The sequence below is a fragment of the Symphalangus syndactylus genome, chromosome 12 (genome assembly GCF_028878055.3).
Source record: "Symphalangus syndactylus isolate Jambi chromosome 12, NHGRI_mSymSyn1-v2.1_pri, whole genome shotgun sequence".
NCBI lineage: Eukaryota > Metazoa > Chordata > Mammalia > Primates > Hylobatidae > Symphalangus > Symphalangus syndactylus.
The window spans coordinates 127,407,987-127,427,538 of record NC_072441.2 but is presented as its reverse complement, the minus strand read 5'-3'; the positions used below and the strand labels follow the sequence as shown (position 1 = coordinate 127,427,538).

Below are 19,552 nucleotides of genomic sequence, written 5' to 3'. Positions count from 1 at the left end.
TTGGTAACACATTTCAGGCTGTTTACACAGCTGACATTTCTCAGCTGTACCCAATTCATGCCCTAAGCTGTGAGGACTATTTTGTTTTGTAGCAGATGCCTCCACTTGAATGATTTAAGTAAGTATAAAAACACCACTGCCTGCAACAAATATAAACTACAAGTACCAGTTTTATGAGTTTTTATACTCCTAATGAAAAAGGTTTTATGACATTATTTGGCTAGGATCTCCTCAGAATACTGGTTATAAGCCATTTTGGGCTAAATTCAAGCACTGGAGCTAGTGAATCTGCTGTGGCATCAGTTAAAAGCAGCCTGGCCCTGAACATCTTTGTTGTATCAAATCATGCAAGCTCAAGGCAACATCCTGCCAATGCGGCAACATTTGCTCTGGGGAGGTGTGGGCAGGCACCACTTCACAGGTTCTGGGACAAGGTGCAAATGGGAATAATGAGGCTAAAAGAATCAAGCCTCTTAATAGGGATTTCCTCTTGTATTTGCTGTGACTTAAGAGCACCAAGTAGTATTACAGTCTTGGAAACAGTTTTAGCTGCTTTCCATATTTTCCTATAGTAATTAGACTGCATGACAACTCTTTGGCAAAAAATTAAATGTTATAAAAACCATTAAAACATGGGTCTCATAAAAGACTATGCCAACTCAATTCAATGAATTAGCACCTAAAATGTATACGGCACTATTTTGCAGGCAGAAGAACTGATCATATTTCATCGACTTTGCCTATCATTCTTGGAACTTGTACCTGATAAGCCAATTTCAGTCTGGTTTCTACAAGGGTGGGGTGCAAAAGCAGTTGGCTTTTCCAACACTGTGAAGCCCCACGTTTCCAGAGTTTCTCTATTATCTTATGTCCCTGCTCTTAAACAATTATTTTTGCTTTAAACTTATTATGAAAATGTTCAAACATATACAAAAGTTGAGAGAACAGTATAATAAACCCAATATACGTATCACCCAGATTCAACAATGATTGATAGATGCCTAATCTAAATCAGCTCTATCCTCACTCACTCTGCCACGCGTAGGTTATTCTGAAGCAAGTCTCAGACATCATTTCTTTAAACCAGCCAATTCTTGCCTGTAATTGTAATCTGTAATTATAATAACTTTTTTTGCAGTTATCTTAATTATAATGTCGACTCATTTACTGAGTGTCTACTATGCGCCAGGTACTGTATTTATATTATCACTTATCCTCATAATAGTTCTGCAAATTAGTGAGAAAATTAAAGCTCAGAGAATTTAATGATATGCTCAGGTCTTAATTATTTTCTTCTATTAATATTACTATTTCTTGTAACAAGTTCTTAGACAATATTAAGAACATTTCTGTTTTCTTCATGCCTCCTCAGGTAAACAGTAGACCATCATGTATGAACATTATTCTTTTATTTTTGTAAAAAAAAAGGTAGCACATTTTCTATCAAATTTCTCACTCAAGCAAGAAAAACAACAACAAAAAAAAAAAAACACAAGAAAACCACAAACACATCCTTATCCTTAGCCATAGATGACCAGCCAATAATTCTAATTATATACCATAACATCAATGCTAAAATCAGTTTTTCAGAAACAAATTTAAGCACCTAAAGATTTTTTTTTTTCTGGAAGTGTTTATTAAAAATAAAGGGGCTTTTGTTTTTGTTTTTCAGATGGAGTTTTGCTCTTATTGCCCAGTGGAGTGCAATGGCGCAATCTTGGCTCACTGCAACCTCCCCTTCCCAGGTTCAAGTGATCCTCCTGCTTTATTTAGCCCCCCAAGTAGCTGGGATTAAAGTCATAAGCCACCACGCCCAGCTAATTTTGTATTTTTAGTAGAGACAGGGTTTCATCTTGTTGGCCAGGCTGGTTTCAAACTCCTGACCTCGGCCAGGCATGGTGGCTCATGCCTGTAATCTCAGCACTTCGGGAGGCTGAGGCAGGCAGGTCACCTGAGGTCAGGAGTTCAAGACCAGCCTGGCCTACTTGGTGAAACTTTGTCCTTATTAAACATACAAAAATTACGCGGGTGTGGCGGCAGGCACCTATAATCCCAGCTACTTGGGAGGCTGAGGCTGAAGAATCGCTTGAACCCAGGAGGTGGAGGTTGCAATGAGCCAAGATTGTGTCATTGTACTCCAGACTGGGCAATAGAGCAAGATTCCATCTCAAAAATAAATAAATAAACAAAGAAACTCCTGACCTCAGGCGATCCACCGGTGTCAGCCTCCCAAAGTGCTGGGATTACAGATGTGAGCCACCGTGCCTGACCAAAAATAAAGGTTTTGCTATTTTTTTTTTTTGAGACGGAGTCTCGCTCTGTCGCCCAGGCTGGAGTGCAGTGGCGCAATCTCGGCTCACTGCAAGCTCCGCCTCCCGGGTTCACGCCATTCTCCTGCCTCAGCCTCTCCGAGTAGCTGGGACTACAGGCGCCCGCCACCGCGCCCGGCTAATTTTTTGTATTTTTAGTAGAGACGGGGTTTCACCGTGGTCTCGATCTCCTGACCTCGTGATCCGCCCGCCTCGGCCTCCCAAAGTGCTGGGATTACAAGCGTGAGCCACCGCGCCCGGCAGGTTTTGCTATTTTCTGATTATTAAAGTTTCTGATTTTTAAAATTTCTTTTTTTTTTTTTTTTTTTTTTTTTTTTTTTGAGACGGAGTCTCGCTCTTTCACCCAGGCTGGAGTGCAGTGGCGCGATCTCGGCTCACTGCAAGCTCCGCCCCCCGGGGTTCACGCCATTCTCCTGCCTCAGCCTCCCTTGTAGCTGGGACTACAGGCGCCTGCCACCTCGCCCGGCTAATTTTTTGTATTTTTAGTAGAGACGGGGTTTCACCGTGTTAGCCAGGATAGTCTCGATCTCCTGACCTTGTGATCCGCCCGCCTCGGCCTCCCAAAGTGCTGGGATTACAGGCGTGAGCCACCGCGCCCGGCCCCTGATTTTTAAAATTTCATAATCCACAAAGCATGTTCCAAAGGCATAGTGTTTACATTGTAATTAGATTCAAGTAGCATCTACCTAAATTGTCTTACAACTTTTCTGTCTTCCACAAAGAATTCTTTTATATTAAAACATATAGTGGTGATGCTGGAAGAGGAGTGAACTGTAGTTATTATCCAGGCAGAAACATAATATTTACTAGAAAATATTAAAAGATAATTCAATTCCTAGGCATAATCATTATTTCAGTATTGATCATTACAACATGTTTACAAAGTCCCAATTTCTTTTTAGCCCGGTTTATTTTAAAAATTAGATGTAACTTGAGATTTCCAGAAACATTCTCATTTTTACTTTTACTTTTTAAAAAAACTTAGGTATCTGGTTAGAACAAGCAAGTTTATGGGGAAAAGTGGCCAAAACTGAATTTCAGATGGCCTCCTTATATAATGAAATATACTCTCACAGAAAACAACAATGAGTGGAAATGACAGAGATAGGAAAGGCTTCACACATTTACAATAGGGAAATCATTATAAAATATATAATAAGGGTAAAAATGACAGACTATTTTCTTACAGCTTCTTATGGTAGCAAAATTTATGGGTATGTTTGAGATTAAAGAGCTATTAATGTTAACTATAAAAATTAACTTTTTAAATATCAGTCTACTATGAAAAAGGTACTTTTAAAATTAAATATAATGATTAGCTTGATTTTGAATTACCTGTAATTTAGGAAAGAAAATGTTTTTGCCTTGAATATTTCATTAGCAGTAATATATTCTTCCCATCAAGAAAAAAAACTAAGTCAAAGTCAATCCAGCAGCATCAAATTCTTGCATTGATACTGCAACATTACCAACAGAATGCTGACCTGCTTGGCTTGTGATATCTGTTCTAAAAGTGAACTCAGATTATTACAACTTCTCTTACTTTCACATTGCTTGGTCTAGATAATTATTTCTTTTTTGGGGGGGGGATGGAGTTTCGCTTTTGTCGCCCAGGCTGGAGTGCAATGGCGCAATCTCAGCTCACTGCAACCTTCACCTCCCAGGTTCAAGTGATTCTCTTACCTCAACCTCCTGAGTAGTGGGATTAGAGGCACCCACCATGATGCCCAGCTAATTTTTGTGTTTTCAATAGAGATAGGGTTTCACCATGTTGGCCAGGTTGGTCTCAAACTCCTGACCTCAGGTGATCCACTCGCCTCAGCCTCCCAAAGTGCTGGGATTACAGGAGTGAGCCACTGTGCCTGGCTAGATAATTCTTTCAATGGAAGACTCAAAGCATTTGATTGTGCTTATTATCAAAGCCAATTAGACTGAAAGTGGCAAAAGAGAAAGGAGGATATAAAACTGAAAATTTGACTGTCACTTACTGAGTCGTCTGTAGCAGAAGTTGGCCAGCCCTCCCATAATTGGTGGCGAACGGGGATACTTGTAAGGTCATACACATTTCTCTTTACCTATGAAAAGAAAGAAACAGGACAATTAAAACAGAATTTTCACATGACTTATAGTTTCCAATCAATTTATGAGACAGACAGTGTATTTCCTGTTTTCTTCTAGATTCAAAACAAGAATTTGAAACTATGAAAACCCAAGTCAAAAAATTTTGTAAAAAAGAACAAAACCAAATTTAAAAGCAGATTCTCAATGAAGACTAGATGAAATAGGAGTTAAGAAACATCCTTCCTCTCTTGTTTTCAACTCCTGGCTGACTTCATTTCTTTTCAGTCAAGAAACTTCAGGCACCCAGTTCACTAAGGGCAAAGTACAATTATACATTTTTATAATTTATTTAATCATTAAAATGCACAATGATTCAAAACCAAAAACATACATTTCAAGTTTCTATGTGGAATAGTGAAGGGTAGTGGGGTTTTATTGCAGGGCAAGGGGGACAGGGGAGGAAAAACCTAAAATTGTCTTTATATTTTTTATGTAAGTTTCAAAGATACAGAAACTTATTATTAAAGTAGCACAGGGCCGGGGATGGTGGCTCACACCTGTAATCCCAGGACTTTGGGAGGCCAAGGCAGGTGAATCACCTGAGGTCAGGAGTTCGAGACCAGTCTGGCCAACATGGTGAAACCCCATCTTTACTAAAAATACAAAAAATTAGCCAGGCATGGTGGCAGTGCCTATAATCCCAGCTACTTGGGAGGCTGAGGCAGGAGAATCGTTTGCATCCGGGAGGCGGAGGTGGCGGCGAGCTGAGATCACGCCACTGCACTCCAGCCTGGGCAACAGAGTGAGACTCCATCTCCCTACCACCGACCAAAAAAAAAAAAAAAAAGTAGCACGCGTTATTTTTTTGAAATCAATCCAAATTAAAAACATTTCGTGTAATATTTACTAACATCAGAGCTATAGGCCCTTCCTGAAAATTAAATACAAAAAATGCGTTAAAGATGAGAAACTATTTTTCCCAACGTGTAACATTATATCTTTTACTTTGAAAGGAAAGGAGGTAAACTTATCAGAATAAAGTGTTGGAAGGTTAAACCCTACGTCGGCCAGTAATTAAGAAGTGTTGGCTAGGCATGGTGGCTCAAGCCTGTAATCCTAGCACTTTGGGAAGCCCAGGTGGGCAGATCACTTGAGGTCAGGATTTCAAGACCAGCCTGGACAACATGGCGAAACCTTGTCTCTATGAAAAATACAAAAAATAGCCAGGTGTGGTGGCACGTGCTTGTAATCCCAGCTACTCAGGAAGCTGAGGCAGGAGAATGGCTTGAACCCAGGAGGCGGAGGTTGCAGTGAGCTGAGATCATACCACTGCACTCCAGCCTGGGCAACAGTGTGAGACTCTGTCTCAAAATAAAATAATAAAAATAAAAATAAAATAAAAGAAGTGTTACTAGGCGTGGTGGTTCACACCTGTAATCCCAGCATTTTAGGAGGTCAAGGTATGAGGATCACTTGAGCTCAGGAGTTCAAGATGAGCCTGGGCAACATAGTGAGACCCCATTTCTACTAAAAAGTAACAAAATTAGCTAGGCGTGGTGGCTCATGCCTATAGTCCCCACTACACAGGAAGCTGAGGAGGGAGGATTCCTTGAGTCCAGGAAGTTGAGGATACAGTGAGCCATGATCACGCCACTGCACTCCCACCTGGCAGACAGAGTGAGACCCTGTCTCAAAAAAAAAAAAAAAGTAGTATGTCTCTCTTCAGGTTTTTTTTCTATTTTAGTTTTTATTCACAAATAAATTAATGAATCATAATAATGGAGAGATTATCCATTTTAACTAATTCTTCAAGTTAATTATGGCATTATTATCCTACTGTATCAAATGAAGTTAGGATTGAAATGCTCCCCATCATATGTTCTGTGTTAAGACTTGAGGCCAGGCATGGTGTCTCATGCCTGTAATCCCAACCCTTTGGGAGGCCAAGCTGGGAAGATCAGTTGAGCCCAGCAGACAGAGGCAGCAATGAGCCATGACTGTGCCACTGAACTCGGGGTGACACAGTGAGACCCTGTCTCAAAAAACATAACAAAACCCAAAGACTTCAATAGGCTTCTTCATACTTCAACAAGCATCATGCATTTATGTTTTAAAAATGCAGAAGCCTAAAGTATCATGTTGTCCAATTATAGCATTTTGTTTTCACATTACCCTTTCTTATACAAAATCTTATCTAAGTTACCATTCCAGTGAAATAGAGATACAAGTTCACTACGGAAAGGAGAAACAAAAAATAAAACAAAAACACAGAACTCACTCTATTTTTATCTCTAATTCACACCTGTGGAAAAATGACTTAGTAAATGAGATCTGAGGAGCTTGAGGAATGGCTTGATCTGTACTCAATTCAAACAGGTTTTCTTTAGAGGTTCTTAGCAAATGGCTAGTCTACCATGCAACATTTTGTTTATAGTCAGTCACATCATTTTGAAATTTTTATCAGTCATTATCAACCCAAAAATTTAACCAAATGCAATTGGGTTAACCTCTAACCACTTTCACTAGCTGTTATTATTTTGTCATTTTTAAACATTAGTATTCTTAACGAGAAAGGTGTTCCACAAACCTAGAGTGTTACACTAATGAAAGATGAAGGATAGAAGAGGGAGTATGAGGAGTCTTTAGGCTTCAAGACAAAATAATTTCTTAAGACTATTTCTTAAAATAATTAAGAAATTATTACTTTAAAATAATTTCTTGAAATTATTTTTGATTATGTTATCTAGATATAACCAACCTTATCAGCTATTTTTGAAAAAAGCAGGACAAATATTTACATCCTTTTGGAAAGGCGGCAAAGCTACCCTAGCATTGTAAAGTATACACAAATACTATAAGTATACAAACAAATAACTCTGGAGTGGGATTCTTTAAATTCCACCTTAATTCCAAAATACAACAATAGGGTATTATGAAATAAACAGTATTTTCTTCTTTCATTAACTCATCTGTAACTGCACTGAATTGAATAACATTCCTTTGCTATTCTAAGCCTGAAAAGCATGTCCTGGCTATAGTGTTATGTTGGTATAAAGCACAACGCCAGACTGATGTGCTGAACAAAAGTGATCAAAGTTAGAGTAATGTTAGCCATTGCACAAGTATTTGGCTTCATTGTTCTCCCCAGAATGACATCTGTTAAGCAACTTGTCATAGAATAAACTGGCTAATGCAGACAGAACTTGGCTGAGAGAGTCCCATGTAAAACATATTAGGCTAATGTTTGATTGTTCCAATGCAAAGGCTAAATTCACAGAGTATTCTGAGTTTAAACTAAAAGAATCTTATGTTGAACCACAATCACTAAACAATTTAGTGTTTTTCAAAAATAATTCCATGCATACCAATGCTGTTACCATATGTAGATGTTACCAGTATATGGACGAAGCACAAGTGATAAGATAGCAAAAGCATCAAAAGAGTGGGGATTTTACTAATATATTACAATTCCATTTTCTTTATTGATGGTTATATTTAATAAAAAATTGAAATCATAATCCTGCAGGGAAGAAAAAAAATCCAAAATGTACACACACAAAAAAACATGAAAACGATTCTGAAAAAAGTTAGTATTCTAGGAAACCTAAACGATAAAATACAGCTTTGTATAAAATGATACAGATGAATTTAAAGTCATCATGGATCAGATGAAGGACACAGTTCTTTCAGAGAAGGAGGGAAGATGAAGAAATAAGAGGAAGAAAGAGGGAGGGGGAAGAGAGAGGGAGAAGAAGGGGAAAAGGGAAAAGGAAGAAAGAGAAGAGAGGAAAATGGAGGGTAAAGAGACAGGGAGAAATAGATAGGGAAAGAAAGAGGAGAGAGAAGTGAGAAAGAGAGGGAAGGACACTGATTGACTTGGGATTTGAGAGCACTTTAGAGAAGTAAAAAGAACACACGCACAGGCTGGGTTGCAGTGGCTGGCATGCTCAGCTGCCAATATTGTGCTGCTTCTGACGGAGTTTCATCTTTACAGTGTGTTAAACTCCAGTTAAAGACAAGTGGCACTTCACAGGGTAACATTTCCTAAGGGCCTTTTTGTCTTACACATTTTTTTTTTGATCAGCATTGGCTCAAGATCATGCTGAACCTTCATAATCTTTTTAATTCTTGCTTTACGTGCAAATGTTTCAATTATTTCAGAAGGAATTTAATAAATGCTTTGATTACCAGCTGAACATTAAACTTACATTACAAACTATACTGCATTTGGATCTAGAGTTCTAGATTGACAACAGATTTTCTAATTTGCATTCAAGATTTTCTAAAGGTATAGTTTAATTTCTTCCATATTGTTTCAGATAAGACAATCGTTTGCAACTGAGAAAATATATAAATCAGATTAACTTTTAATAGTATAGAATTAACATGGTACTGATTTGTTTCCTTATAATTTGTCATTGTTAATAAACACCTGTTTATATACTATAATTAATGTGAAAAACTAAGTAATAATCTCTACTTCAAACTTCATACCTCCTCAATGTCTGTGGGAATTTCAACCCTAAACACAGCACTGGGGAAAAGATCATTTCATTATAACCTACTCAATATAAAATTATAAAGTACCTTCATAACATATTCATCTCCCACAAACTTTTCTTTTGATTCATTTAAATTTTCAAACAGTTTTATTTTTTAGTTAAATGTCATCAGAATTTCTTAGGAAAGTAATTCTTAGGAAAAGTTGCTCTGCTAAAGGCTAAACCATGAAGCTCAGATTAGCCTCAAATGAGTTGTTCTAAACTATTTTTAAATTGAAAAATACAAAATTCAGTAGATAACATTCTCAGTTATAATAAAACCATTCCTTGTGAGCTAAATATCGATCAAACTATTGAAAAACTTTTAGGGAATTTTAAATGTCATTCAGGTATTATTCTCGTGAAAGCAAACTAATAAAAAAGTCACAAAGTTTAAGGTGTTGCGGCATACCTCGAGGCAGAGAACTAGATTTCTTTTTTTTTTTTTCCAAGACAGTCTTGCTCTGTCGCCCAGGCCAGAGTGCAGTAGGTTCTTGGCTCACTGCAACCTCCACCTCCTGGGTTCAAGCGATTCTCCTGCCTCAGCCTCCTGAGTAGTTAGGATTACAGGCATGTGCCACCACACCCGGCTAATTTTTGTATTTTTAGTAGAGACGGGGTTTCACCATGTTGGCCAGGCTAGTCTCGAGCTCCTGACCTTGTGATCTGCCCACCTTAACCTCCCAAAGTGCTGGAATTACAGGCGAGCTACCTTACCCAGCCAGAGAACTAGATTTCTAATCCTAGTTCTGCTCAACTGTTACTGTGGGAAAATTGGTGGAGCCATTCTGAGACCTCATGTACTCCACCTTAGAAGAGAATAAAACATGATCATTTCCGATTTTCAAAGCTCCAAAATGTTACTATTTCATGAAAATACTGGAGTTAATCCTAGGTACAGGAAAAGAGGTGCTAAATATATACAAGACAAGGAAGTAATGAGAGAAAATTTAAAACTATTAATGCTACAAAATGGAGAAACAATAGAAAAAATATAACAGACATCAAAAAGAAAAATGGCAAATAATTTCACATGAGAAATAAAGATAATAAGCATTTTAGTATTTCTTTTGCATGAATCTTAGTATTTACTTTTATTACACTTTTTAAAAAAACACTAATTAATATTTTCCCCTTATGAGATCTCATTTAAAAATAAAGTCTGTCACACTGGTTTCCCAGAAAACTATTTTATCAATCTAATGTCATCAGAGTGGTTATATGATTTTGCCAGAATGCTACTAAGTGATATAGTTTTCAAGTTTTATTAATTTATCTCAACATTTAAAATTTTTTGAAATCTGGCCCACGGTTCTTCACATATCAAACATTTTGTTATGGCAAAATATGAAAACAAAATGTTCAGTAATCAGTGCTTTAGTTTCTAGATTTTCTGAATTAAGATACTATCGCACATTATAGTACAGCCCTTACAAAAAAGTACCCTGAAACTACAGCCATCCATCTCATTCTTTTATCATTCTTAGAAGAAAAAGGACTCTGGTCATATGAAAACCTGAGCTTAGACCGAATTTTAAATATATCAAACTTAAGCTCCCAGTGCATCACATTATCAGATGTTCTGGTTAAGAGTTTGTTAAATAACTGCATTGAGCAAATAAGTATTTGTATGTGTGTGTGTTTAAATCAAAATAAGGCATACAAACTAGGCTTAATTCCAGTATCCTAGCAATCACTGGCACTCTGAAAGGCTTATAGTTAAGAAAGCAATCACTTCTGAATCAGAAGTGATTCAGAGTGCGTTCTGAACACATACTTCATACCTAAGGCCTTCTTTTTCTCTTGTTTTTAAAAGTATTGTATACACGTTGCAGTTGTACATGGATTTGTTTTACTAAGATGCAAGTTAAAACCCTCCTTAAAATCCTTTCTGAACAAAAAACGCTTGAAACCGGATGGTGCAAGGGGAATGAGAAGGTGGCATCAGTAATCAAATGTTAATTAGCAAGCTTTTTTTTCTTCCCCCTTCCCCCAGGGCTGGCCTGTGTTGGAGAATTCAAATCAGAAATCAATGCTCTAAGTGTTTAACTATTACTTCTTCTCATTAACCATTAAAAAGACCAAGCTATTCTCTTCTCATAAAAACAGTAACTGGAGACATTTCTTTTTCTCAAATACTATCTTTCCAGAAAACAGTGAAGATCTGTTTCAAGAAATCTATAAAATTGAAGTTGCTTTCAATCAGGCTTTGAACTGACTGTATTCTGCAGTTTTAAAAAATCTTTTGCCTCTAAATGAATTCTTCATTCTAATAACTGTAACTTAGTTTTGCTTTGTACCATACTTTAAAAACTTATTTCAACTCTTACTTGGCTATAAAGAAATTTGACAATTGCCTTTCTAAGAGATTACTAGGATGATGATAGTAAAGTTAATCAAATATGGAAACTAATTTAAATATATTAAGTTGGAGATGGATTTTGGCCATCCTGAAACACTACCCAGCATAAGATTTAACACTTCCATAGGTAACATGGTTATGTTTGTAATTTCCCATACTAAAAGGGATGTGAGTGAAAGCAACTTGACAATTGCAGTTAGATATTATTTAAAGTAACAACTAATAATCACACATTTATTAAAATGAATTTGTATCTTTTTTTTTTTTTTTGAGACGGAGTCTCGCTCTGTCGCCAGGCTGGAGTGCAGCGGCGCGATCTTGGCTCACTGCTGCAAGCGCCGCCTCCCAGGTTCACGTCATTCTCCTGCCTCAGCCTCCCGAGTAGCTGGGACTACAGGCACCCACCACCACGCCCGGCTAATTTTTTGTATTTTTAGTAGAGATGGGGTTTCACCATTCACAGGATGGTCTCCATCTCCTGACCTCGTGATCCGCCTGCCTTGGCCTCCCAAAGTGCTGGGATTACAGGTGTGAGCCACTGCCCAGCCATGAATTTGTATCTTTAGTAAAAAGGTCAAACCTGGATTTTAAGATAAAAGACAATTCCTAAAGTGCTAAGAAAATGTTTATAGATGAGAAAAGATAAACATATTTCACAAATTAAAAAGAAGCTAAATTTTAGAAGCTTTCTGAAAAACAAAAGTTTATAGAAACTGTGAAGTTGCAGGGATTAAAATTATAACTGAAAAAAAAAAAAAAGGTTATTTTTCTACAACAGTGGTTCTTAAAGAGGGTGGCTGGACCAGGTATTAGTATCACCTGGAAACTATCAGAAATGCAAATTCATGGGCCCCACCACAGACCTAGTGTATAGAACACTCTGGGTGCCCAGCAATCTGTGTTTTAACAAGCTCTTTAGATAACTCTTACCAAGATAAATTTTAAGAAGCACTGCTTTTTAAAAAAATTTTAATTTCAATTTTTTTTTTTTTTTGAGACAGAGTCTCTCTCTGTCGCCCAGGCTGGAGTGCAGTGGCACAATCTCAGCTCACTGCAACCTCCGCCTCCCAGGTTCAAGCGATTCTTCTGCCTCAGCCTCCCGAGTACCTGGGACTACAGGCGCATGCCACCACACCCGGCTAATTTTTCTATTTTTTTAATAGAGACAGGGTTTCGCCGTATTGGCCAGGCTGGTCTCGAACTCCTGACCTTGTGATCCACCCACCCTGGCCTCCTAAAGTGCTAGGATTACTGGTGTGAGCCACCACGCCTGGCCAGAAGCACCGCTTTAGAATGTGCAAATAATATATAGACTCTTCTAGACAGCTATGACTCTCGAGTTTACTGATACTAAAATTCTTTGAACTCTGCCTAAGGTGGCCAGTCACTTTTGAGAATAAATATAATTAATAATGATTTTTTACAGAAATTCTAAAAATGTTGCAATTTCATTTGGATGATGTGATTTTATTAGCCTAAGAAATTAATGAGAGAAGATACTACCTCTTTACTACAGACTTCATTGCATTCTTAGTTTAATCTAAATTTCTGCTAATTGAAAATCTGTTAATCTTTTTTTTTTCTTTTTTTAGACAGAGTCTTGCTCTGTCACCAGGCTGGAGTGCAGTGACGCGATCTTGGCTCACTGCAACTACTGCCTCTGGGGTTCAAGCAATTCTCCTGCCTCAGACTCCCGAGTAGCTGGGATTACAGGCATGTGCCACCATGCCCAGCTAATTTTTGTGTGTGTGTTTTTTTTTTTTTTTGAGTCGGAGCCTGGCTCTGTCGCCCAGGCTGGAGTGCAGTGGCACAATCTCGGCTCACTGCAAGCTCCACCCCCCGGGTTCACGCCATTCTCCTGCCTCAGCCTCTCCGAGTAGCTGGGACTACAGGCGCCCGCCACCACGCCCGGCTAATTTTTTTGTATTTTTAGTAGAGGAGGGGTTTCACTGTGGTCTCGATCCCCTGACCTCGTGATCCGCCCGCCTCGGCCTCCCAAAATGCTGGGATTACAAGCGTGAGCCACCGCGCCCGGCCTAATTTTTGTGTTTTTAGTAGAGACGAGGTTTCACCATGTTGGCCAGGATGCTCTCGATCTCTTGACCTCGTGATCTGCCTGCCTCAGCTTCCCAAAGTGCTGGGATTACAGGCGTGAGCCACTGCGCCCGGCCAATCTTTAGTTTTTCTGTCTCAAGCTTAAGTGTGACTGCTTCCTGGTCATAATACATATTTGGAACTTGCAGTAAACCTGCAAACTCACAATAAATGACCTAAATAAACTTGGAAGATATCTATATATGTCAGATAAACTGAAGAAATGTCCCTAACCACTAGAGAACTATGTTTGAGCCATATAAAACAACTAAACAGTAGGCTGGGTGTCGTGGCTCATGCCTGTAATCCCTGCACTTTGGGAGGCCAAGGCAGGCAGATCACGAGGTCAGGAGATCGAGACCATCCTGGCTAACATGGTGAAACCCTGTCTCTACTAAAAATACGAAAACAAAATTAGCCAGGAGTGGTGGCAGGTGCCTGTAGTCCCAGCTACTCAGGAGGCTGAGGCAGGAGAATAGCGTGAACCCAGGAGGCGGAGCTTGCAGTGAGTCGAGATCGCGCTACTGCGCTCCAGACTGGGCGACAGAGTGAGACTCTGTCTCAAATAAACAAACAAACAGGTTATGTTTTCCTTTCATAGGCTAGCTGAAACAAGGCCCAAAAGAAATAGGTTAGTTTCCTAACAGTCAGACAAGACCTTGTCACGAAGGGCAATATTTCCTCTGTACACTTTATGGAAACAGTGAGGGAACAATACTTTTCCAATTATTTAATGGCTTAGTAAATAATATGAAAAAAATGTTTCTTACAGCCTGCAATAAATAAAATAACAATCACTCAATAAAAGCTCTTAACATCTCATTTAAAAATCAAGTAAATTAATCAATTTATAATTCTTTCCAGGAAGGAAAACACCAATTAAAAGCCCAAAGTCAATTTTAGAAATAACTGGAACAATTATAGAAACATTTTTAGGAATTTTACTTTAACCTAACACCATTTTGTGAAATTCAATTTTATATAATACTTTAAAGATTAGACACATAAATCAAGAAATACTGTGGACCTGAAATGTTTTGATTTTTAAATCTGAATTTTAGTAGACAATCTGATACAACGTCAGAAGCAATATACTAGTTAATCTTAAAGACATAATCATACCTGTAACCAAATATTTCTACAAGGATATTCACTGCAGCCTTGTTTATCATCACACAAAATCATATCAAAACACAAAATTGGCATAATATCCAATAATGGAACAGTTAAATAAATAAAATACTGTGCAGTTATTAAAGTGATGAACCAGCATCAGCAAAGCACAGCCCAGAGGTCAAATTCAGTCTACTGTCGGTTTCTGTCCATAAAGTTTCACTGGAACACAGCCACATCCATTTGTTTACATATTTTCTCTGGCTGTTTTTACACTACCAAGATAGCAGAGTTGAGTAGATGCAACAGAGACTGCATGGCCTAAAAAGCCCAGAATAAGAATTATCTGTCTCTTCCCAGAAAAAAATTTGCTGACCCCTAATGTGGAAGAATACTTGGTTATATAAAAAGTTGTTACATGATCTTTTTAAAAACCAGGTTACAAAATAAAATGCATCTCTGTTTAAGTTATGTGTGTATAAACATAGGTACATATGTATGCATACCATATGTATGCATAGAAAAAAGACCAGGCCAGGTGCAGAGGCTCACGCCCTTAATCCCAGCATTTTGGGAGGTCAAGGTGGGCGGATCACTTGAGGTCAGGAGTTCGACACCAGGCTGGCTAACATGGTGAAACCCTGTCTCTACTAAAAATACAAAAATTAGCTAGGCGTGGTTGTGCATCCTGTAATCCCAGCTACTCAGGAGGTGAGACACAAGAATTGCTTGAACCTGGGAGGCAGAGGTTGCAGTGAGCCCAGATCGCACCACTGCATTCCAGCCTGGGTAACACAGCGAGTCTCCATCTCAAAAAAAAATAAAAGACCAGGTGATCTGCCCGCCTTGGCCTCCCAAACTGCTGGGATTACAGGCATGAGCAACCGCGCCTGGCTGTCCACTGGACACTTTTTTGTGTTGAGACAGTGTCTTACTCTGTCACCCAGTTGGAGTGGAGTGGGGCCATCACAGCTCACTGCAGCCTGGATCTCCTGGGCTGATAAGATCTTCCCAACTCAGCCTTCTGAGTGACTACAGATGCATACCACCACACCTGGGTAATTTTTCAACTTTTTGTAGAGAGGAAGTATCATTATTTTGCCCAGGCTGGTCTCAAACCCCTGGACTCAAGCAATCCTCCCACCTCAGCCCTGTCAAAGTGCTGGGATTACAGGTTGTAAGCCACTGTGCCTGGCCACCGGACACTTTTATAATTGTAATGTGTATGAATCTTCTATGAAACCATTTGTACTTAATTCTAAACAGTGGTCATTAAGTAGTAACAAGTGGGTGGGATGCAGTGGCTCACACCTGTAATCCCAACACTTTGGGAGGCCGAGGCGGGCGGATCACCTGAGGTAAGAAGTTTGAGACCAGCCTGGCCAACATGGTGAAACTCCATCTCTACTAAAAATACTAAAATTAGCCAGGCATGGTGGCACACATCTGTAATCCCAGCTACTTGGGAGGCTGAGGCAGGAGAATCGCTTGAACCCAGGAGGCAGAGGTTGTAGTGAGCCGAGGCCACACCACTGCACTCCAGTCTGGGTGACAGAGCGAGACTCCATCTCAAAACAACAACAACAACAAAAACTAGTAACATGTGACCAACTATGGGCAAAGCCCCTGTTATGAGAGCAAATGAGCCTTTTCACAGCTGCTGTGCTGCAATGGATAATGCAGTTACAGTCTGTCCACTTTGTACTTTTAAGTGCTGTAGAGGAAGAACAACTGCCAGAACGAATAGCAACTTGTTATTGTTTCAACAACTGAATGCTTCACAGAAAGGGGGCAGAGTTCCTGGTGTCACACACATCTGGGAAAGATGGCAAGATAAAAAATTTCCAAGGAAAATAAATCAAGGATAAAGGAGAAGAGCATATTAAAATAGTTAAACTTTATCATGAGAGTTACCAAGGCTCTTCCTCTTATACACTTTTGGCCAATGCCTTCTGAGTCTCCTTCACCCCTTACATTAGTAAGGATTTTGGCTGGAATAAAAGAATATGAAGATATTCACACTACGGGCCTGCTACTTCTACTTGGCCAATGGACAGTAAATCAATCATGCCCTATCCTGTTATTCTAGTTTTCTTTCTCTCCACAGTTGGGCACTCTTGCCAACTTCTCTTCTATGCTTTTGATCTGGACAAGTGAAACTCTTATCAGAAACAGCTGTGTCTTATTTGTAACCTCTGTAAGTTCTAAACTAAAACTGCATCTAGAAGGAAGACAATGTAGAACAGTGCCATTAATCTACTCTGCCCACTTGTTTTTTATAGAATTGCACTTCCTTTTTATTTCATGTGATTTAAAAAACACAAGTGCACAAATGCGCAAACACAGACAAATTAAGCTACTTGCCTAAATGTCATTCACTTAGTTAATGTCTAGGTCAGAACAATAATGTGGATTTTTAAAATTCTTAATCCATTTTCCTTTTCTTCAAGAAAACATTTTTTTTCCTTAAAGAAAAGACCATTGCTTCTACAGCAAGCTTCAAACTTTTTTAAATGCTGACAATGTTAATGCTTTTGGCAAAGAACCATCTTTATATTTTGATAATGACTATACCCCTTCCCACTCTGGTAGCACCACATTGATGCTCAGACGTGATGTGATGTTTATGTTTGCTTTGCTGTTTTCTGTTGCCCATCCAGGCCTTTGCCTTTCTCTGAGATGTGAAAAAAGTGGTGGGAACCATCAGCAACAGAACCTCAGTCTATAATCACGTCTCTCATAATTTTATCTTTTCTAGTTAACAAAAAAATGCAAAAAACAAAGACAACAAAGGGACTTAGTGTTGGGGTCTGCCATGAATACTAAAGTGGCCTGGGGGTGTGGCTCATCAAGTGAAAATAAACCATTCAAGTCATCCACATCAAGAAGAAAGTTTGGGAACAACTAGGCCAGTGTTTGCATTTGGGGCCCTGGAGTCAGGAGAGTTACATTTCCCTTCTCTCTGCATAACTAACGCACCAGACAACCTACTTAACCGCTCCTTTAGGAAATATTAAGTAAGCTCCTCCAAAGAACAGCCCTGAGAGATACTTAAAAGTGTGTCTGATCAGGTTATCTGAGTCTAACTTGCTACTTTGCAAGATCAGCTTTCAGCATTACTCTCAGAGATTTGTAGGTGGGAGGGCAGAAAGCCTATCTTAAGAAAAGTAGCTGCCTTGGCCATGAGCAAAGTTGTAAGAGTAAAGTCACCAAAATTGCACACCTAGTTAAGTTTAGGTGAATACAGTAGAGTTGGAAACTGGCTCCAAATGACAATTTAATTAAATCGTATCAAATGAATTGACACTACGAAAGAAAGTCTAATACTGCACACCAAACCCTAAGGACTGATGCTGCCAATGCTCAAAAGCTCTATACAACTGGCCTTTAATTAAGAAAGTAAAACCCAACCCAAGGATTCACTGTTACGGCTGGCTCTGAAATGTAGATATAGCTATTTTAGAAAGAAAATACCACAAATACCTTAGCAATCCCACTTAATGTATTATTAAGATCAGGAAGAAAATTTAACCACATGATTCATTAAATAAGGAGGCATTCTGAATAAACTGCCTGAAGCCTCCTGTTAAAAAATTACTCCTATTTATCCATTAACAAAGCTATTCCTTAGCTCATCCCTGCCATAACCTGCTCTATTCAAAACCATATGGGAAAGGACATTAAAAAACCGCCACAAACCATGGACTTCTGGTATTAGTGCTACACACAGTATACCCCTATTCATTATTCTACCTCCCTTGTTTAATCTATCATTAAGACTCAGTGACCCTACACTAAATTTAAAGCAGATCCTTCCTTCCTCCCATGCCTAAATTCACATACTTTTCTAGTTGGGGATGCCCTCAAGTATTAACAACTCTACGGGGTTTCTCTAATCTCAGCTCTGAACTATGTCATGCTATAGAACCAAGAAATTGCTGTTTTACATCTCTAACTATGGAGGCTTCCATAAAAAAAAGACCATATAATTTACTTAATAAGATAAAAGGGGGAAAATCACCATTTAATAAGTAGTTTTTCACTGTACATGGTTAAAAAGGCACATGGACAGACACTGTCATAGACTGTGTTGTCTTAAAAGTGAATAATACCTAGAGGCATTACTTTGACTGTATTGATCACAGAACTTAAAAGTTTTGAGGTAAAAATTGTCAGATGTTGACTATCTTAATGGAACAACAAATGAAAAAAATGTTGATTTAAGCATATAGTTGATAAAAAAAATTGGGGGAAAATAAGATTTCAAGAAAGCAAAAGTTAGTATTTCTAGGACATATGAAACTGCATTATCAAGTTACAAACAAAAACTCTAATGATAATGTAGCAAAATAAAGGATAAGTAATTGTGTATGTAATAATCTATAAGAGCAAACAGAATTTTCTATGAAGATAAAAATGTTCTTTGTGCTGTCCAATATAGTGGCCACTAACCACATATGGCTACTGAGCACTTGAAATGTAGCTAGTCTGACTGAGGGATAAAATTTTAAACTTTAGGCCGGGCGCAGTGGCTCACGCCTGTAATCCCAGCACTTTGGGAGGCCGAGGCGGGCGGATCACTTGAGGTTGGGAGTTCGAGACCAGCAAGACCAACATGCAGAAACCTCGTCTCTACTAAAAACACGAAATAAGCCAGGCGTGGTGGCGCATGCCTGTAATTCCAGCTACTTGGGAGGCTGAGGGAAGAGAATCACTTGAACAGGGGAGGTGGAGGTTGCAGTGAGCTGAGATTGCGCCATTGCACTCCAGCCTGGGCAACAAGAGCAAAACTACGTCTCCAAAAAAAAAAAAAAATTAAACTTTAAAAAAATGTTTTATTTATATTTGGAGCAGCCGGGGGTGAGATAGGGGAGGGACAGGGTATCACTCGGCTGATTTTTGTATTTTGTTTGTTTTTTTGTAGTGATGGGATTTCGCCATGTTGTGCAGGCTGGTCTCGAACTCCTGGATTCAAACAATCTGCCTACCTCGACCTCCCAAAGGCCTGGGATTATAGGCATGAGCCACAGCGCCTGGCCAGCAATTTAAGT

The 19,552-nt window shown here is 38.9% G+C and overlaps 1 protein-coding gene across 2 annotated transcripts in view; it reads right to left on the bottom strand.

Annotated features, from left to right (window-relative positions):
• The window catches only part of FAF1 (Fas associated factor 1), a 502,796-nt gene that overhangs the window by 211,099 nt on the left and 272,145 nt on the right, over positions 1-19,552 (bottom strand). For both annotated transcript variants that reach the window (XM_055255394.2, XM_063627483.1), the window contains exon 8: positions 4,319-4,405. In XM_055255394.2, coding sequence (XP_055111369.1) covers positions 4,319-4,405 — 87 coding nt within the window. The remainder of the gene's footprint in view (positions 1-4,318; positions 4,406-19,552) is intronic.